General features: G+C 38.6%; 1 protein-coding gene across 4 annotated transcripts in view; it reads right to left on the bottom strand.

Annotated features, from left to right (window-relative positions):
- MCF2L2 (MCF.2 cell line derived transforming sequence-like 2) overlaps positions 1-22,247 on the bottom strand; it is a 254,225-nt gene that overhangs the window by 183,593 nt on the left and 48,385 nt on the right. For 3 of the 4 annotated variants that reach the window (XM_059163358.1, XM_059163355.1, XM_059163356.1), the window contains exon 3: positions 21,397-21,511. The exons of the other annotated variant lie outside the window; for it this stretch is intronic. In XM_059163358.1, coding sequence (XP_059019341.1) covers positions 21,397-21,511 — 115 coding nt within the window. The remainder of the gene's footprint in view (positions 1-21,396; positions 21,512-22,247) is intronic. 4 annotated transcript variants of the gene reach the window in all.

Raw genomic sequence — 22,247 nt, 5'->3', positions numbered from 1 at the left:
CTCCCTGACTATTGAGCTGGGATACTGATCTCCTACACTCAGTGCTCTAGGCCTTCAGACTTGGACTGGAATCTACAATTGGCTTTCTGGCTTTCAGGCCTCTGAATTACATAACTGGCTTTCCTGGGCTTTCATTATACAGAGGGGAGATTGTAGGACTTCTCAGTCTCCATAATCACATGAGTCAACACAGATCCAGGAATAATGTTTTACCAGCTGTCTGAGCATTCCTCGGTCCAGTCAAACAGACACATAAAATTAGCCATCATATATATTTGTATCTATATCTATATCTATATCTATATATCCTATTAGTTCTTTCTCTGATTAATACATAGGGAGTATCAAGAGATGAGGGGATTGATGTGAAACAACTCCTGGGGGGAAAAAGCACACCCTAATTACAAAGGTACTAAAAAGAGAGTCCTGGTACATGAAGGTACAAACTAAAGAAGGACTCAAAGAGGCAGTCTTAGAAAGGCAAATCTGGGAGAGAAATGGAAATGAATAAAAGAGGTATACTTGTTGGTAAAGGCAAAAACAATCAAGAGGTAAAATTTAGCATCCTACAAGACCAAAAAAAAAAAAAAAAGACACAAACCCCTTCCCTTAACCACCAGCCACAAAATTTTTTTAGGCCATTGATAAAAAGAAACTATAGGTAGATATACTAACAAGAGATGGTATTCTTGTACTAGAAATCCTGTAAATGACTCCAAACCACCAAACCTGTTGTGAGCAGTATTCATCTATAGAAAAGTACTGTAAATGGGGGAAAACATAAGAATAAAAACTTTTCAGCTTCAACATAATGAGAAGATAAGCCACAAATTATAAGAAAATACTTGCAAAATAGCATATGTGATAATGAACTGTTATCCAAAATACACAAAGAACTCTCAAAACTCAACAATAACAAAATAAACACCCCAATTAAAAACCAGGCAAAAAAATGAAAATAGACACCTTACCAAAAAAGATATACAGATAAAAAACAAGCATATGAAAAGATGTTTAACAACATATGTCATTAAGGAATTGCAAATTAGGGGCACCTGGGTGGTTCAGTCTGTTAAGTGTCTGCCTTCAGCTCAGGTTATGATCCCAGAGTCCTGGGATAAAGCCTGGTGGGGAGTCTCTTTGTCCTTCTCCCTCTGTTCCCCCACCCCCGCTTGTGTTCTCACACTCTCTCTCAAATAAATAAAAAGGTTTTTTTTTTTTTAAGGAATTGCAGGTTAAAACAACAATGAAATACCACTACACACTTATTAGAATGGCCAAAATCCAAAACACAGACAACACCAAATGCCGACAAAGATGTGGAGCAACAGGAACTCTCATTTAATGAGGTATTCTCATTTAATTAGGTATTCAAAATGGCACAGCCACTTTAGAAAACAGTTTGGTAGTTTCTTATAAAACTAAACATACTTTTACCATATAATCCAGCAAGTGTATTCTTTGGTATTTACCTAAATGAGTTGAAAACTTATGTCCATATAAAAACTCACACATGGGTGTTTATAGTGGCTTTATTGATAACTGCCAAAACTGGAAGCAACTAAGATATCCTTTAGCAGGTGAATATTCATTCAAAGATCAATGAAGCCATGAAAAGACATGGAGACTCTTAAATGCATATTATTAAGTGAAAGTAGTCAATCTGAGAAGGCTACATACCGTATAATCCCAACTATATAACGTTCTGGAAATAAGAATTACAGAGATAGTAAAAATCAGTGGTTTCCAAGGGTTGGGGGTGGGAGCATGGGAAGGAAGAATAAGTGGAGTACAGAGGACTTTACAGCAGTGAGACTATTCTGTAGGATACTACAGAGGCAGATACATGTCATTAAACATTTGTCCAAACCCATAGTATGTACAATGCTATGAGTGAACACTAATAATAAACTAATGCATACTTTAAATATAAACTATGGACTTTGAGCAACAATGGCATGTCAGTGTAGGTTCATTAATTTAGAAAAATATACCATTTTGGTGTGGGATGTTAATAGGGAAGTTGACTGATGGTAGGGGAGGAAGTAAATAGGAAATCTCTGCAATTTCTGTTCATTTTTGCTGTGAACTTAAAACTGCTCTAAAAATAAAGTCTATTAAAAATTTCTTAGATGATTAAAATTCCTCCAAAAAATTAGTTACTAAACAAAAAACAAACAAACATACAAAAACCTATAACATACCTCTTCAAACTGAATTACATGTCTACAAACAAACATTTGTGGGTATGGAGGGGCACCTTAAATAAGAAACTCAAAAACCAAGAACAAAAATGGATTTTTTATTTAAACAAGACAAAATCAGAGAGGGAGACAAACCATAGGAGACTCTTAATCTCAGGAAACAAACTGAAGGTTGCTGAAAGGGAAGGAGGTGGGAAGGATGAGGTAGCTGGGGAATGGATATCGAGGAGAGTTATATGCTATGGTGAGTGCTGTGAATTCTGTAAGACTGATGAATCACAGATCTGTGCGCCTGAAACAAATAATACATTATATGTTTATTAAATTTTAAAATGTCTAAAAAAAGAAAAAAACTGCATCGAATAGGAAAAAAATGGATTTTTTTTTTTACTATATAAAGAGAAGAGGAAATAAAATAAGAGCTGACTGAAGTCAGAAAAAGAAAAAGAAAAGATAAAACCATTTAAGAAATGGAGTCGAAATTATAAGAAACCTAAAGGATAACACATTTAAGCAAAAGTTTAATAAGGGGCAGTGTATAACATAAAACAAACAGGCAAAGAAAGTGGTTGAAATGGAAACCAGACAAAAAGGAATCAGCATACTTACAACTAGAGTCTCTAAAGACTAAAAATAAAACAAAGGAACAGAGATAATATCCACAAGCATAACCTAAAACTTTCCAAAAATAAAATATGACCTGAATCTACATAAACCTGAAAGGACCTAGCAAGGTCCAAGAAAACTGATCTGAAACAATCAACTCTGGGACTCAGTCCAGTAAGATGATTAGGCTTTAAGGATCAAGTAAAAATTCTCAGCATTTCCAGGAAAAAGATTAAACAATTTACCAGGCCAAGAGAAACAGACAGGCACCATACTTCTCAAAAACAATATACAAATCATGGGAAGAATGAAACAGTATTCTAGAACAATTTATGAACAAAAAATATGAACCAAGAATTTTATATCCTGACAAGTTGGCTTTCAAGTAATAAGGCAATAGAAAAACAGTTATACAAAAACTCAAGGGAATTCTATTCCTATGAGCCCCCTTTTTGAAGAATCTAGGAAAGAATGACTTCCATTAAATCAAAAGATAACTTGAGGAAACTTCAGCAAAAGGATTAATTCAATATATTTAATGGTGGGCCTAATGTTAGATGTAGTGGAAGAATAATATATAGAAATAAGGCAAATAAGATGGTAAGAAGTAAGATGGTAAGAAAAAGGAGGGGGGAAGAGAAAAGAATAAAATACTGAATAAATACTGTTGTGCAGGCAGCAGACTGAAATCAAGGATATTACTGAAAACTGAAAAACAGATTTAAAAAGTTTATATTTAAAAACAGACACTAAGAGCATTAAAAAAGACATAAATACAAGGACAAAAATCACAAATCTTTCTAAATACCAAAAGAAGTTAAAAGCAAAAAAAGCAAAGAAAACCTATCACTAAAGAAATATAATAAATATAATACATTTAGTAGTTATAAAATAATGACAAAATTAAGACCAAATATATCAATCATATCAATATACATAAATGGGCTTAATTCACCTAATATAAGAAAAAGATTTTCAATTTGGCTCATGAAGTTAAGATCTAACTATAAACTGTATCTAAGAAAAAGATCTAGAACAAAGTCAGAAAGGCTAAAAATAAAGGAATTGGCAAAAGTATACTAGGCTGGGTTGCCTGGGTGTCTCAGTTGGTTAGGCATTCGATTCTTGGTTTCAACTCAGGTCATGATCTCAGGGTCATGGGGCTCCACACTCAGAGCAGTCTGCTTGAGATTCTCTCTTTCCCTCTGTCCCTCCTGCTTGTGTGTTCTCTCTCTCTCTCTCTCTAATATAATAAATAAATCAATCTTTTCTTTAAAAAGTACACTAGGTAAATGGAAACAAAAGCAAAGGGTTTCAGTCTTGACATCAAAACAGAATTCAAGCCATAAAGCATTAAATAATCAGGAACACTTTTTAATGCTGGAAGTCACAGTTCACAATGGAGATAAAATAAGTATAAATAACTATACTGCTAATACCCTACTAGCCAGCTTTTTAAGGCAGAAACTACAGGAGATATGAGGAGACAAAAATACATTTTACATGGAAGATTTTAATACACCAATTACAGCATGAAACTGAACAAATAGACAACATGTCAATAAGGTTATAGAAGACCTAACCAACATAATCAGTAAGGAAGAACTAATGAATATGTGTTGAACTTTACTTCCTGATAATAGAGGATTCCTCTTTTCTCAAGCACATGTGAAACATCCACAAAGAAAGGAAAAAAAAAACCTGAAAATTTTAAAACCTTCTAATAAACAACTCTTCAGTAGGGGGAATTTTAAAACACAATTATATAATTTCTAAAATATAGTGATAACAAAAATACTACATATCAGCATCTATGGAATACATTTAAAGCAGTGATCAGAGAAAATCCATAACCTTAAACATTCTATATCAATAAAATGAAAGATGAAAATGTATTTACTTTTGAACTCAAAAATGAGGAAAAAAAGGAAAATCAAAAAAAAGCACAAGAGCAACATATTAAAGATATGGGATGCCTGGGTGGCTCAGTCAGTTAAGTAGCTGCCTTTGGTTCAAGTCATGATCCCAGTGTCCTGGGATGGAGTCCCACATCGGGTTCCCTGTACGGTGGGGAACCTGCTTCTCCCTCTGTCTCTGCCTGCCTCTCTGCCTGCCTGTGTGCTCTCTGACAAATAAATAAAAATTTAAAAAAAATTTTAAAAAGATAAAGGCATATCATCTGCGAAGAGTGATAATTTGACTTCTTCTTTGCCGATTTGGATGCCTTTAATTTCCTTTTGTTGTCTGATTGCTGAGGCTAGGACCTCTAGTACTATGTTGAATAGCAGTGGTGATAATGGACATCCCTGCCGTGTTCCTGACCTTAGCAGAAAAGCTTTCAGTTTTTCTCCATTGAGAATGATATTTGCGGTGGGTTTTTCATAGATGGCTTTGATGATATTGAGGTATGTGCCCTCTATCCCTACACTTTGAAGAGTTTTGATCAGGAAGGGATGCTGTACTTTGTCAAATGCTTTTTCAGCATCTATTGAGAGTATCATTTGGTTCTTGTTCTTACTTTTATTGATGTGTTGTATCACATTGACTGATTTGCAGATGTTGAACCAACCTTGCAGCCCTGGAATAAATCCCACTTGGTCGTGGTGAATAATCTTTTTAATGTACTGTTGAATCCTATTGGCTAGTATTTTGTTGAGTATTTTCGCATCTGTGTTCATCAAGGATATTGGTCTATAGCTCTCTTTTTTGGCGGGATCCTTGTCTGGTTTTGGGATCAAGGTGATGATGGCCTCATAAAATGAGTTTGGAAGTTTTCCTCCCATTTCTATTTTTTGGAACAGTTTTAGGAGAACAGGAATTAGTTCTTCTTTAAATGTTTGGTAGAATTCCCCCGGGAAGCCATCTGGCCCTGGGCTTTTGTTTGTTTGGAGATTTTTAATGACTGTTTCAATCTCCTTACTGGTTATGGGTCTGTTCAGGCTTTCTATTTCTTCCTGGTTCAGTTGTGGTAGTTTATATGTTTCTAGGAATGCATCCATTTCTTCCAGATTGTCAAATTTATTGCCGTAGAGTTGCTCATAGTATGTTCTTATAATAGTTTGTATTTCTTTGGTGTTAGTAGTGATCTCTCCTCTTTCATTCATGATTTTATTTATTTGGGTCCTTTCTCTTTTCTTTTTGATAAGTCGGGCCAGGGGTTTATCAATTTTATTAATTCTTTCAAAGAACCAGCTCCTACTTTCGTTGATTTGTTCTATTGTTTTTTGGTTTCTATTTCATTGATTACTGCTCTGATCTTTATGATTTCTCTTCTCCTGCTAGGCTTAGGGTTTCTTTCTTGTTCTTTCTCCAGCTCCTTTAGGTGTAGGGTTAGATTGTGTACCTGAGACCTTTCTTGTTTCTTGAGAAAGGCTTGTACCGCTATATATTTTCCTCTCAGGACTGCCTTTGTTGTGTCCCACAGATTTTGAACCGTTGTATTTTCATTATCATTTGTTTCCATGATTTTTTTCAATTCTTCTTTAATTTCCCGGTTGACCCATTCATTCTTTAGAAGGATGCTGTTTAGTCTCCATGTATTTTGGTTCTTTTCAAACTTCCTTTTGTGGTTGAGTTTTAGCTTTAGAGCATTGTGGTCTGAAAATATGCAGGGAATGATCCCAATCTTTTGATACCGGTTGAGTCCTGATACTATATGTGGAAAACCCAAAAGACTCCACTCCAAAACTGCTAGAACTTATACAGGAATTCAGTAAAGTGTCAGGATATAAAATCAATGCACAGAAATCAGTTGCATTTCTCTACACCAACAGCAAGACAGAAGAAAGGGAAATTAAGGAGTCAATCCCATTTACAATTGCACCCAAAACCATAAGATACCTAGGAATAAACCTAACCAAAGAGACACAGAATCTATACTCAGAAAACTATAAAGTACTCATGAAAGAAATTGAGGAAGACACAAAGAAATGGAAAAATGTTCCATGCTCCTGGATTAGAAGAATAAATATTGTGAAAATGTCTATGCTACCTAAAGCAATCTACACATTTAATGCAATTCCTATCAAAGTACCATCCATCTTTTTCAAAGAAATGGAACAAATAATTCTAAAATTTATATGGAACCAGAAAAGACCTCGAATAGCTAAAGGGATATTGAAAAAGAAAGCCAACGTTGGTGGCATCACAATCCCGGACTTCAAGCTCTATTACAAAGCTGTCATCAAGACAGCATGGTACTGGCACAAAAACAGACACATAGATCAATGGAACAGAATAGAGAGCCCAGAAATAGACCCTCAACTCTATGGTCAACTAATCTTCGACAAAGCAGAAAAGAATGTCCAATGGAAAAAAGACAGCCTCTTCAATAAATGGTGCTGGGAAAATTGGACAGCCACATGCAGAAAAATGAAATTGGACCATTTCCTTACACCACACACGAAAATAGACTCAAAATGGATGAAGGACCTCAATGCGAGATAGGAATCCATCAAAATTCTTGAGGAGAACACAGGCAGCAACCTCTTCGACCTCAGCTGCAGCAACGTCTTCCTAGGAACATCTCCAAAGGCAAGGGAAGCAAGGGCAAAAATAAACTATTGGGATTTTATCAAGATCAGAAGCTTTTGCACAGAAAAGGAAACAGTTAACAAAACCAAAAGACAACTGACAGAATGGGAGAAGATATTTGCAAACGACATATCAGATAAAGGACTGGTGTCCAGAATCTATAAAGAACTTAGCAAACTCAACACCCAAAGAACAAATAATCCAATCAAGAAATGGGCAGAGGACATGAACAGACATTTCTGCAAGGAAGACATCCAGATGGCCAACAGACACATGAAAAAGTGCTCCATATCACTCGGCATCAGGGAAATACAAATCAAAACCACAATGCGATATCACCTCACACCAGTCAGAATGGCTAAAATCAACAAGTCAGGAAATGACAGATGCTGGCGAGGATGCGGAGAAAGGGGAACCCTCCTACACTGTTGGTGGGAATGCAAGCTGGTGCAACCTCTCTGGAAAACAGCATGGAGGTTCCTCAAAATGTTGAAAATAGAACTGCCCTATGACCCAGCAATTGCACTATTGGGTATTTACCCTAAAGATACAAACGTAGTGATCCAAAGGGGCACGTGTACTCGAATGTTTATAGCAGCAATGTCCACAATAGCCAAACTATGGAAAGAACCTAGATGTCCATCAACAGATGAATGGATCAAGAAGATGTGGTATATATACACAATGGAATACTATGCAGCCATCAAAAGAAATGAAATCTTGCCATTTGCAACAACATGGAAGGAACTAGAGCATATCATGCTTAGCGAAATAAGTCAAGCGGAGAAAGACAACTATCATATGATCTCCCTGATATGAGGAAGTGGTGTTGCAACATGGGGGCTTAAGTGGGTACGAGAAGAATAAATGAAAGAAGATGGGATTGGGAGGGAGACAAACCATAAGTGACTCTGAATCTCACAAAACAAACTGAGGGTTGCTGGGGGGAGGGGGTTTGGGAGAAGGGGGTGGTATTATAGACATTGGGGAGGGTATGTGCTTTGGTGAGTGCTGTGAAGTGTGTAAACCTGGTGATTCACAGACCTGTACCCCTGGGGATAAAAATATATGTTTATAAAAAATAAAAAATTATATTTTAAAAAAAAGATAAAGGCAGAAAGACTAGAGAAAAGGAATGTAGTAGACCTAATTAATAAATGAGAATCCCATTTTTTTAATTAACAAGATAAATAAACCACTTAGCTAACTTAATCAAGGGCAGAAAAAAGGACAAAGCACTGGTATACAAAGTAAGAAATAACAAAAGGAAAATAACCACCAAAACACAGGAAACATTAAATTTCCAAGAAACTACTTTTGCATACCTCTATGAAAATAAACTCAGAAACAAAGGCATGAATAATTTCCTAGGAAAATCTAATGTAACAAAATTGTTAAAAATTGTTATAAATGACAAATATAAATTACAAATATAATTTATAATTACAAATATAAATTTATAATTACAACTATAATTTGTAATTATAAATTACAAATATAAAGTTTAAATAGAACAATTTCCATGGAGGAAACAGAGAAATTTATCAAGGCTCAGATTCACCAAGGAATTTCAGAGGGGAGGGAGCTCAAATTATCAATGACTATAAAGTCCCAAGGCCACACATACACCAAAAAAAATAAAATTACCAGTTAATAGATACAAGAGCAGAGAGATCTCATTCACAATAGCAACAAATGATAAAATAATTAGGAATAAACTTAAGAATAAATCTACAAAACTATGTCAGGAAAATTGTAAACACTCCTGAAAGACACAAAAGTAAATTTTAACAAAATGGAAAGACTTTTCCTCTTTTTGATGAGATTATTTTAACACCATAAATATGTCACTTTGTCCTAAATAAATTTATAATTGAACAGAGTCCCAATGAAAAAACCAACATGTTGCTTTTTTTTTTTTTAATGGAGCTAGATGCATATAAAGAAGATAAGAAAGAACAGTTAGAAAAACATGAAAAAGGCAAATAAAGCACAAGGGGCCAGGAGGGGAAAGGGAATTAATCCTAACAGATATTAAACATCCTCTATATGTAAAGTAGTGTATTATTCACTTATGAATAGACAGACCAATTAACTCTCAAATCACGGAGGCAAAGATGAACTCTAAAAATTTAGTGGTGGTATGATAACTGAATAGCCATTTGGAAAAAGATGAGCCTCTATCTATACCTCAGACCACGCACAAAAATAAACCCCAACTGCATCAGAACTACCTATAAACAATGACATTATGCTGTATTACAAGAAAGCATGGGTGAATTCTCCCTATAACCTAGGTATAGGAAAGTTTTCTGACATTGATTCAAAATCCATATGCAATAAAGGAAACATCGATACACTTGATGACATAAAAATTCTACACAGCAAAAAACAGTCTAGGCTAAGTGCAAGGACAATAAAAAGATGATAGAAAATATATGCAGCATAGATCACGGATAAAGAGCTAATACCCCTAACCCATAAAGAAGTCTTAAAAATGAAGAGGAAGATAAAGATTAAAAAAACCTTGATGGAAAAAAGATTAAAGGCATGAACAGACAATTCATACATATATTTAAAATAAGAAGGGGAGGTGCCTGGCTGGCTGAGGTGGTGAAGGCGGTGGCTCTTTATCTCCAGGTTGTGGGTTCCAGCCTCCTGTTGGGCATAGAGATTACTTTAAAAAAAAAAAAAAAGTGATAAAGAATGGAAAATATGAGAGAAAAGTTAAAGACACAGAAGAGGGTTTCAGAAGATACAGTATCCCTCTAATTTGAGTTGTTGAAGCAGCAGAAAACTGACTTGGAAGAAAAAAAAATATTTAAATTAAAAATAAATTTAAGGGGCACATGGGTAGCTCAGTTGGTTAAGTGGCTGCCTCTGGCTCAGGTCAGGGCTCCAGGGTCCTGGGATAGAGCTACTCAGCTCAGATCCTTGCTCAGCAGAGAGCCTGCTTCTCTCTCTCCCTCTGCCTGACATTCTGCTAACTTGTGCTCTCTCTCTTTATCTCTCTGTCAAATAAATAAATAAAAACTTTAAAAAATAAAGGAAAATGGGGTGCCTGGGTGGCTCAGTGGGTTAAAAAGGAAAGGAAGGAAGGAAGGGGGGGAGGGAGGAAGGTAGGTAAGAAAACACAGAAAAGGGGTGCCTGGGTGGCTCAGTCGTTAAGCACCTGCCTTCAGCTCAGGTCATGATCCCAGATTCTTGGGATCAAACCCCGAATTGGGCTCCCTGCTCTGCAGGAAGCCTGCTTGTGCTCCCTCTCTCACTGTCTCTCTCTCTCTCATTCTGTCAAAGAAAAAGAAAGAAAAAGAAACACAGGAAAGAATTTCTAATCCTAAAACAGACTCGAATCTCCCGTTCAAAGGCCCAGTAGAATGAAAGAAAAAGTTTAAAATCAAACCTGCAAGACAGAAAGAAAAAGCCTCCTAAGGAAATAAAGAAACAGCTTACCTATGAAGGAATGAGACTCAGATATCAGAAAGAACAGCCTTGTTATCAGTACACTGGCTGCCAGAAATCAATGCATCAAGGGAAGCCAGGGTGGCTCAGTCCGTTGTATGACCAACTCCTGGTTTGTGCTCAGGTCATGATCTCAGGGCTCTGGGATGAAGTCCCATGTACCAGCTCCATGCTCACTGCCAAGTCTCCTTGAATTTCTCTGCCTCTCCTGCCCCTCCCCTACTCCTACTCCTTCTGTCTTACATAAATAAATAAATAAATAAATAAATAAACAAACAAACTGGTTTATAAATAAATAAATAAATAAACCTTTTTAAAAAGCAACTATTTGCTTTCTATTAAAAAAAAAAATCAAGGGGCACCTGGATGGCTCCATCAGTTAAGCATCTGTCTTTGTCTCAGGTCATAATCCCAGGGTCCTGGGTTGGAGCCCCACATCTGGCTCGCGGCTCAGCAGAGAGTCTGCTTCTCCCTCTGCCTCTCACCCCCCTTGTGCTGTCTCTCTTTCTCTTTCTCAAAAAAATAGATTTTTAAAATCGTTTTTTAAAAATCAATGCATCAATGTTATTTTACATAAAAAATTCCACATTCCGGCAAACTGCCAATCAATCAAGTGTGAAGACAAAATGCAGTCTTTTTTTTTAAAAAAAGATTTTATTTATTTATTTGTCAGAGAGAGCAAGCGAGCAAACACAGGCAGATAGAGTGGCAGGCAGAGGCAGAGACAGAAGCAGGCTCCCTGCCGAGCAAGGAGCCCGATGTGGGACTCAATCCCAGGATGCTGGGATCGTGACCTGAGCTGAAGGCAGATGCTTAACCAACTGAGCCACCCAGGCGTCCCGACAAAATGCAGTCTTTTCTGACATTTAAGATTTTTTTTTTTAAGATTTTTTTATTTGACTGAGAGAGAAAACAAGCAGAACAGAAGGAGAAGGAGAAGCAGACTCCCTGCTGAACAGGAAGCCCAACACAGTGCTCCATCCCTGGACCCCGGCGGGGATAATGACCTGGGCAGAAGGCAGACACAGAATCAACTGAGGCACCCAGACACCCCTGACATTCAAGATCTTGTAAGATTCATTTACCATACACCTTTTCTGAAAAAGAAACAACTTAGGTGTTTTTCAGTGAAAATGAAATCACCATGTTGTACACCTGAAACTAATGTAACATTGTGTGTCACCCATACTTCAGTTAAAAAGCGATCCCAGGGGGCGCCTGAGTGGCTCAGTGGGTTAAAGCCTCTGCCTTCTGCTCAGGTCATGATCTCAGGGTCCTGAAATAGAGCCCCGCGTTGGGCTTTCTGCTGAGCGGGGAACCTGCTTCCCCCTCTCTCTGCCTGCCTCTCTGCCTGCTTGTGATCTCTGCCTGTCTTATAAATAAATAAAATCTTAAAAAAAAAAAATCCCAGGTTAACATCTAGCAGCATGTTCAGACAGCAGCCACCCTGAGTTATGACGGTAAACCAGAGGCCCTCAATGGAAAAAAAAAAAAATCTTAAAGAAAAAAAATATATATATGTATTACTTAAGTTCTATGATAAAGAATCTACAAGATAGTAATAATGCAATAGAGATATATGGTACTCTATAAGTAAGAAAAAAAAGAAAGCCGGGATGTCTAGGTGGATTTGCCTGCTTCTCCCTCTCTCACTTTTTCTGCTTATTTCCCTGTCTCACTGTGTCTCTCTCTGTCAAATAAATAAAATCTTTAAAAAAGGAAAAAAAAAGGAAAAGAAAAGCAATTAGAAATGCCAAGGGGAAAAGTATATAAATAAAAGTCATTGCCTGAGTCCGAAATGAATTAAATTTTGGCATGATTTGGGGCAACTGATGGATTTTTACAAAAGAGAACCCCATTTACCTGCACATATACAAAACCCCTTTGAGTGGAGACAGGTTTAATGACGTCAGATTAGACTCACTCTAGAGTCTAATTACATTACATAACTTAATTCATTTTTACTGATTTCTGTGATTGAGAATCGACCTATTGTCAAAAATATATATATATATAGTAAAAATGTAAAATTTATATTTTACCACTGGAAAAAAGTGGTATATAGGTAGAAGAACTTAAAGGATGAGAGACTGAAGGAAGATGGAAACATATAGGAGAAAACCAGCAGATTATCACCTAGGGTTGTTGGATCACCAGAAGAGAAGTTAACTGTGCTTTTTAAATTTATCACAGTAAACATTACCTGATCTAAAAATAAAAATGTAACCAACAAAAATTAGGAAGCAAGGATAGAGAAGCATCACAGTATGCAAAACTAATTTTTCATAGCAAAGAATCATAGGATACTGTCTAAAGATGATAAATCAAAAAATAAAAACATAAATATGTAAGTTAGCACCATAAAGATCACCACCATAACATTATCTGAAAATTTCATTATGGGCTGGAGCACTGAGGCAGGAGCCAGGAAATCTAAGTGCTAAGCTTTACTTTTCACCAGATATGTATACTTATACACGCTTTTGTTTTCCTTCTACCTGATCTTAATATTCATCTTTGTAAGTGTGGGGGCACTTAGGTGGCTCAGTGGGTTAAAGCCTCTGCCTTCGGCTCAGGTCATGATCCCAGGGTCCTGAGATCGAGCCCCACATCAGGCTCTCTGCCTGCATCTCTGCCTACTTATGATTTCTATCTGTCAAATAAGTAAATAAAATTTTTTTTAAAAATCTTTGTAAGTGCAATCCTAAGACCAGCAGCAGCAGCAGCAGCAGCAGCAGCAGCATCTCCTGGGAACTTATTAGAAATGAAAACTCTTTGGCTTCACCCAAACCTACTGAATCAGAAACTCTGGAGTGGGGCCAGCAATCCATGTTTTAACAAGTCCCCCACAAGATTCTGAGGCATGCTAATGTCTGAGAACAATCAACCGGGACCAACAAATATCAGTCTGTGTGCCGAATCCACTCCACGCCCTCCATTTTGTAAATAAAGTTTTATTGTAACACAGCCACATTCATCGGTTTATGTATTATCTATATTTTCGAGCAACGACGGAGTTCAATTGTTGAGGTGGAGATCAAAGCCTAAAATATTTACTCTCTGACCTTTCCAGGAAAAGTTTGATAACCTTCAACCTAGAAAATTCTGACTGATAGAATTCTGATTGCACATCATTACTAAACTGCATTCAATGCTTATTACCCCAGTAAAGTTGTAAAGATTATTCAGTGCTAATAATGTCTAGAGTCCTTTAATAAGGTATTATGGACTGACTGAATCCTCCTACCCATTCTCAGGACTCCTTAAAACAGTAAGTAATAGGGGGTGTCTGGGTGGCTCAGTCATTAAGCATCTTCCTGGGCTCAGTTCATGATCCCAGAGCCCTGAGATCAAGCCCTGAGATGGAGCCCTGTGTTCGAACACTGAATCGGGGTTCCTGCTCAGCAGGAAGCCTGCTTCTCCCTCTCCCACTCCCCCTGCTTGTGTTTCCTCTCTCACTGTGTCTCTCTCTGTCAAATAAATAAATAAAATCTTTTTTAAAAAGTAAGTAATATACAGTAAACAACCATGTAGTAATTAGTTAATCAATAAATGGTGTAATAAAATAAACAGCAAAAGTCAACATCCTCTGTGGCTCACAGAGTCTTAGGAAACGTTGTTGACCACATAATGACTGGTAGAGAGCATGATGAGTTGATTTTTAAAAAACAACATTCACATTTTAAAGTCAATATAGCACCCAATATCTTCTCCAATTCCATCTCAATTCTTCATATCACCCAATCACCAAAACAACCCACATCATATAAGAAATAGGAGATGAGACTGTTTGTTTCAGGTTTGGCAATTATCTTCTTTACAATTAACAATACTGCTGAATAAAACCAAATTCCAGATATTTACAACCATTAGCAGCCATAAATTCAGCAAGGGGCTGCGCTTTGAATGTCTAAATAAATCTAAATTGAGGGCTGCCTGGGTGGCTCAGTGGGTTAAAGCCTCTGCCTTCGGCTCAGATCATGATCCCAGTGTTCTGGGATTGAGCCCCGCATCGGGCTCTCTGCTCAGAGGGAGCCTGCTTCCTCCTCTCTCTCTCTCTGCCTCTCTGCCTACTTGTAATCTCTGCCTGTCAAATAAATAAATAAAATCTTTAAAAATAAATAAATAAATAAATAAACCTAAATTGAACATAATCAGAAAAGGCAAAGTGTACTCCCATCTGAACTGGACAAGTGACACAAAACAGGATAGTAAAGATAATCTAAAGCAAATGAACAGAGACAAGCCATTACGCACACACTAGGTCATCCTACTGGTGAGAAGTGCTGTCAGACTCCTAGCTCTTACATAGAGAAGGACCGGAATCTAGCCTATTAAATTGCTTTTTCTGCCCTCCAGAAGAGTTCATTCAAATTCTCTTAGCATGAAAGACTTTCTTAGCAGGTTCACCGTATATTCATAACAAATCCATGGGGCACTCTCTAATTTCGAGCCTTAGCTGGGTGTTTAAGGTCTGGCCTCTCAAGGCATCCCTCTTGAGAGCTGAAGCAAATCCACCCACCTTGGGCAAAGCAGCAGGCCCACGAAACTCCCCATCCCGGACCTCTATCCTTAGAAGTTAAGCGAATGATTCCATCTCCCTGAATCTGGGGAACAATTCCACGGCCAGTCCAGGAAGTAATGGACCTCACTCTTGCCACTCAATCAAAGCAGCACTTTTCCAATTAATGCCATTCAAAGCCACTTAAAAACAGGGCTTCCCTATAGCCTTCATAACAGTAAGAAACCCAGACTGAATTTACGTCTGTGGCAGGACTCGTTTCTAAAACTGACAAATTGTTATAATATCATTCAGTTTTTTAATACAAAGAAGCAACTCTCTTTATAATTTGCAAAGCAAATAGTCACAGTGTCCTTCTCCCCTCCTTTCCAAAAGTAGAAATGCCAGATAACATTTTACCATACAGCATATCATAAATGAGGGTATGACTCTTCTCAAAGACTTTATGGGAGGAAAATGGACATAGGAGAATTCATCAAATGTAAACAGGCCTCTCAACAGATTCATTACAGAAAAGACCCTTTAGAAACAGTAAATAATCAGGGGTGCCTAGGTGGCTCAGTGGGTTAAGCCTCTGCCTTCCACTCAGGTCATGATCTCAGGGTCCTGAGATGGAGCCCCACATCAGGCTCTCTGCTCAGAGGGAGCCTGCTTCCCCTCTCTCTCTGTGTCTCAGCCTACTTGTGATCTCTCTCATTCTGTCAAATAAATAAATAAATAAAATCTTAAAAAAAAAAAAACAGTAAATATCATAAAATTACCACTGTTATGAAATACAACTCTTGTACCATCTAATAAAAGTACTTTCTCCAATCTTTTTCAAATAATGAACTCAAAACTGTAAGTAAAACAAAGGAACTGAAAAGAATAATTCAGTAATAAAATACATGCTTAAGGTATACAAATAATTGATTTTGAGAAAAACAACTATGATCTAAAAATAGCTAAGCATCTCAGTTGTTCAGAATGCTTTACCAATGCCTTTTTTTTAATTTTTAAATTTTTTTATAAACATATAATGTATTATTAGTCCCAGGGGTACAGGTCTGTGAATTGCCAGGTTTACACACTTCACAGCACCCACCATAGCACATACCTTCCCCAATGTCCATAACCCCACCACCCTCTCCCTACACCCACCCCCTGGCAACCCTCAGTTTGTTTTGTGAGATTAAGAGTCTCTTATACCAACACCTTTTCAAAAGCGTTGTCTACAATCGGTAGCCACAGGAGACATGTTTTAAGCGACAGTAACTTACATAATATTTCTGAGAAACTGACTTCTAGGATTATCCTGAACTTACTATAAGACAGATTTTGAAAACTCTTAGTAGTGTAGACACATAGCAGGTGGTACCGGAGAGGCTAAAGCAGGCCCTCACTTGTTACTGGAAACATAACGGCAAGGCGGCAGTGATACAACCATATATATTTTAATACCATGAGATCCATGTGGGAAGATTTCTAACTCAAGATTTACGTGCTACATTTAATTCACAAAGAAATCGCAGAGTCAGGGAAGCTCAGGAAATAGAATTTTTGGCTTATGTTGCATTTAAGGAGAAGAACTACAGAACTGTGAAAACAAAAGTAAAAGATTTGGGCACAGTCTTCCCTCTGTCTCTCAGCTTCCCCATATGCCCCACCACTGCATCTTATCCAGAAGTTGAGCCTGGTTCCACATTTCCTTCCTCACACCTCACAGTCCTCTTCTCTCTCCCCGTCAGTCTCACCCTTGGAGGCACAATGGGATCGCCTGTGGAACTTTCAGCCCTACAGAAGCCTGAGTTCCACCCAAAAATTTTTCTGATTTAATTAGTCTTATTTCTGGTCTGAACATCAGGATTTTTTTTTTTTTTAAACTCCCAAAGTGATCCTGGAGTGCCTGGGTGGCTGAGTCGGTTAGGTGGCTGACTGTTGGTTTCAGCTCAGCTCATGAGATCTCGGGGTCTCGGGATTGAGCCCCATGTTGGTCTTCATGGTCAGTGCAGAGTCTGCTTGAGATTCTCTCTCCTTCTCTCTACCCCTCATTTGAACATGTGCTTGCATGCATGTTGTCTCTCTCAAATAAATAAGAGGCTCCTAGGTGGCTCAGTCAGTTAAGCATCTGACTTCAGTTTAGATCATGATCTCAGGGTCCTGGGATTGAGCATGAGATAGAGCTTGCATCAAACTTCCTACTTAGCAGGCCTTCCTCCCAACCCCATGTGCTTTCTCTCTTTCTCAAATAAATAAATAAAATCTTTGTAAAATTTTTTTTAAATTTTTAAATAAATAAAATCTTGGCAAAAAAAAAAAAAAAAAAAAAAAAAAAAAAACCTCTCCAAAACTCCCCTAATGTGCAGCTAGGATGGAAACCACTGTCCTAGCATACTTTTGGTAAGAAGAGCCAGGCAAAGTAGCAAAATAAAACAAGATGAGACAATCAAAACCAAAATGAGGGCTCAATTCCACATGTCCAGATAAGCAGTGAGACCTATGAACACGATTCCTAAAGCCAAGCACCATTATCAGTTTCTCACTCTCCCCCTCCCTGACCCTGAACAGCCCCTTTCTGTCCATCCCTTTCTACCCAGTCCTCCTGCTATCAAGCTAGCTCACTCCCCTTCACTTTGCACCCGTCCCAGTGTAGAAGCCCCTCATCAGCCTCCCTGCCTCCTTTCCTGGCTCCGTCTGACCTACGCTGCACACTACCACCAAACCGATCTGGTTGTCATTCTCCTCCTAGAAACCTCCAACAGCCTCTTCCTGCTATGTCTAAACTCCTTAATTTGGTAGAGAAGAGGCCACCACCAAGGCCTTGTCCAGTCTGTTTCCAGATGTCTTTCCAGCTCTCATTTGTCACTACTAGCTGAAAAGGAGCCTCACTCTGTTCTGATCAACCTGCACGGTCTATAATTACCCAAACATACTCTATTTAAAACTTCAAAATTCAGGGGCCTTTGGAAATAGAAGCCAAATATTTTGCCCCAGATCACACAGCTAGTGAGCAGTAGACTGTGTATTTCATTCCAGATTGGGGCTGTGTCCAAAGCTGCTAAACACCACCTTATTCTCTCTCTGTGGAATGTCGCCTTCCATATCCACCTGTGGAAATCTTACCTATCTTTCAAGCCTATTCGTTCCTAAAGCTTTCCTTGTCTTTCCTGTCTGAAGTGACTTTTCTCTCTTCTGATCTTCTTTAGCACTCTATTTGCTTATTTCACAAAATATCGTGACAACAGAGTCCTGTGATGAGCTTCCTGAGGTTCAAGATACTATGTTATGGCCTCATTGGTCCTTTATAACTCCTAGCAGCACCATCCACACTGTCAGCAGGCAGCAAAGGTCTGGTGAAGAATAAACTGTCATAGGAAGCTTTCTGTACTCGCCCAACCCAGCCACACTGAGGCACAGAGGTATCCTTACCCTTACCCTGGGTATCCTGCCATCCTCCTCTTCACGTGCATCAATTCTGCCTTATTCTGTGTCATGAGCCCTCTGCCAACTGCCTATAAAACATTTTGCAACCTGGGAAGGGCTCTGTTGCCTGGCAACCACTGTAAGGTTTAGAAAGACGCATATGGTGGTAAGTAGGAATTGTAGAAGAAACAAGGGTTCTTTCTCTTTGGAACCTGAAATGGAAGCTAGACAGTAAGGTATAGGTTAAATTCCTGTTTTGGGCTTTCTTACCCATTGTCTCTGTTTTATGTTGAAAGAAATAGGGGTGGGGAGCCAAGTTGGGTATGAGCAAATGTCAGGAAGAGGAAAGGGGGGATAACTGGTCAGACGGCTATTGCTTCTCAAGAAACAAACAGCATTCTAGGAAAGGGGGAAACTCCTATTCATAAGAAATGACATAAGGAACATAGAGCAGAAAAAAAGACACCAGACCAAAACATTAGTCCCTGATTTTGTCTTCTCTTCTCTTCTACATATGGAAGATACAAGTCCTACCACTCAGTGCTTCTCTCTGCACTAGTTCAGATGGCACTCCCTGTACGCTCCTCAGTGTGACTCAGAAAATGCTGCAAGTACAAGATGAAAACCACCCATTTTGTTTAGCATATGACTGCATCTAGGGATCGGTAAAATTAGATGGTAAGTTTAAAAAGAAACATAGTGAGAATGGGAGGACTGTGTCTACCTGTTGCCCACCTCCCTGCTTACCCCCTTCCTTTCCTGCTCACCATGGAAGGAGAAGTTGCTAAACTGATGGGTCATTGTTTTAGAATGCAACTGAGCCAAAGAGGGAGATGAAGTTCAACTCCTATAAACCAGGGAGGTAAAGGCAGGAGGACTGGATTTCCCCCCTTTTCTGTCAGCAGCCTTCTTCTTACTCTATAACAAATACTCATCGATTGAAATGAATTATATCAGAACTGGAAATTCCACCAACAATACTTCTTGAGAACCTATTATGCACTGGGTACTGTGCTAGGATTACAGATAAAACAGAAACAAAACAAAACAAGCACTGATCCCTCCTCAACTTGTTCAGACTAACGGGAAATGCAAAAATAATTTCCATATACTGTGGAATTATATAAGAGGTAAGCTCAGGAATCTATGGAAATTAAGCATCTGTGAGAGCAGAACTGAAGTGAGGGAAGGAGCCCTTGAGGAAATGAGATAGACTGAGGACTGATGAATGTCTAGAATTTAGCCAGATCAAGAAGGGCAAGAAAGGCACTCAGTAGAGAGAACCACTCGAGCACAGCCCAGAGACACAAAGCATCCATCCTTCAAACCAATAAAATGCCAAATCATCACGTGTCTGTGTAGTACATACCATATTCAGGGATCAAAGGAAGAAAGGAAGTGAATTTAAGCACTAAACTTTTAAGAAGTACCTTAAAAAAAAATCCATAGCCTTCTCTGAAGAAATAAGAATGGTAACAAGCAAACACAAAAACCAAAAAAATCTTTTAGAAGTGGGTTTGGTTAAAGCAAACAACTCAACTGCCTGATCTCCATAAGTGGGATGAAACACTAGGTGGCCTTTCAATCACAAAGCTGGCGTTGACCTTGAAATCATATGAGGCAGACAGAAGGCAAGCTAAAGAGCAGACACATGGCCCAACCTCACAGCAGTTGCGTAAGAGAGACTGTCATAAGCACTATAACCCCATGGAGGGCCTTTCTTGGCTGGAAAGTGGACACAGCATTAAGATTTGGGTCTGGACCCCACTCCTGGCTCAAGCTCTGTCTGTGAAACGGTTGTCTCCAATACAAACTCTGTTCCACACTCCAACCCTTGGAGGCCTGGGTATTTACTCACTTCACTGGACAAAGGTATGAGGCCCAGGTTAAAGAGAGTGGAAACAGCAGACACCAAAAACATCTTTGTCAAGATCTCGGCTATAAGGACAGCTTTTACTCCTAGCCTTTGTTTCCTTGCTCTCTGCCTTAAGTTTCTTCATCTGAATAGAACAGGTATAAAATCTGCCCTTAACTTCCTTATTTAGGGGAGATAAACAAAGTTAACTCCTAAAATGGCTTGACTCCTTGAACAATGGCTATGTGTCCCAGAAGACAGGCCCCAGGAGGACAGAATCACCTCAATCCAGAGCACTGAACCTGAAGGCACAAAATCAGCATTAGCTACTCAGTCAACGTTTCATTCATTCAAATGTTTAGTAAGTACCTCCTATGTGCACACTAGAGTCAGAATGGACACTCATTTATCACTGTTTTCTAGACTCTTCTGCCATCCCTTGTCTGTGATGAATAAACAAGAGAAATTGGCCAAGCTACATACTAGCGTGGGTCATGCTCAGGGAAGATTCCATCTCAACCCAGCCCTGACACATGGGAAATTAAGAATGAAGCCAGTAGGGCGCCTGGGTGGCTCAGTGGGTTAAGCCGCTGCCTTCGGCTCAGGTCATGATCTCAGGGTCCTGGGATCGAGTCCCGCATCGGGCTCTCTGCTCAGCAGGGAGCCTGTTTCCTCCTCTCTCTCTCTCTGCCTGCCTCTTTGCCTACTTGTGATTGCTCTCTGTCAAATAAATAAATAAAATCTTAAAAAAAAAAAAAAAAAAGAATGAAGCCAGTGATTGGGAAGGTAGCAAACCGCTGTGTTCAGCTCACCTGGGGATGCTAGTCAAGTAAGTCATGACATTTAGGAAGTCTTCCTCTGGGAGGTGTTTGAACCCCACAAACTCTGGAAAAGTGATGATGGGGGCACCATCTTTCCCTCGGCCTCCTGCAACAAAAATGGGTGATGAAGATGTTAACAAAATGTCTTCATGTCGTATCCTGCAGGTAAGGGACTTTGACTAACATCAAGCTGGGAGCTAGATACTGGTCTCCCCCTTTTCTCTCTGTATTATTTCAGACTAGAATGTGAGAAGGTTGATATGGAACTATCTTGAAAAAGTCTCTTCTCCTTCATGCTTGTTCAAGTGTTATGAGAATTCAACCCTTAAATCCTTTGAAGATAGTTACTGTATAAAAGGTAGTATTAATTTAATTACTTTAGCATAGGAGGAACAGTAAGTAATTCCAACGTGAATATATAATATTGTTCTTTATTTCTGTAATCAGTAAATATCAAAGCTAAAAGAGTATGGTGGTTAAGAGAATTCATTCTAAAATCAGGCAGCCCAGGAGTGCCTGGGTGGCTCAGTCGGTTAAGCGTCTGTCTTCAGCTCAGGTCACGATCCCAGGCTCCTGGGATCAAGCCCTACATCGGGCTCCCTGATCAGCAGGGAATCTGCTTCCCCTCCCTCTCTACTGCTCCCCCAGCTTGTGCTCTCTCTAAGAAATAAATTTTTAAAAATAAAAATAAAATAAAATCAGTCAGTCTGGTTCAAATCCTGGTTTGCTACTTGATTTCTACATGATTTTATGCAAGATACTCAATCTAAACAGGAGTTTCTGTCTATATATACATCTCATAGGAATAATACTTGTACCTACCTCAAAAGGTAATGTGAGGA

The sequence above is a fragment of the Mustela lutreola genome, chromosome 2 (assembly GCF_030435805.1).
Source record: "Mustela lutreola isolate mMusLut2 chromosome 2, mMusLut2.pri, whole genome shotgun sequence".
In the NCBI taxonomy this organism is placed as follows: Eukaryota; Metazoa; Chordata; class Mammalia; order Carnivora; family Mustelidae; genus Mustela; species Mustela lutreola.
Note: the sequence above shows the minus strand (reverse complement) of the source record. Positions and strands in the feature narration are given on the sequence as shown.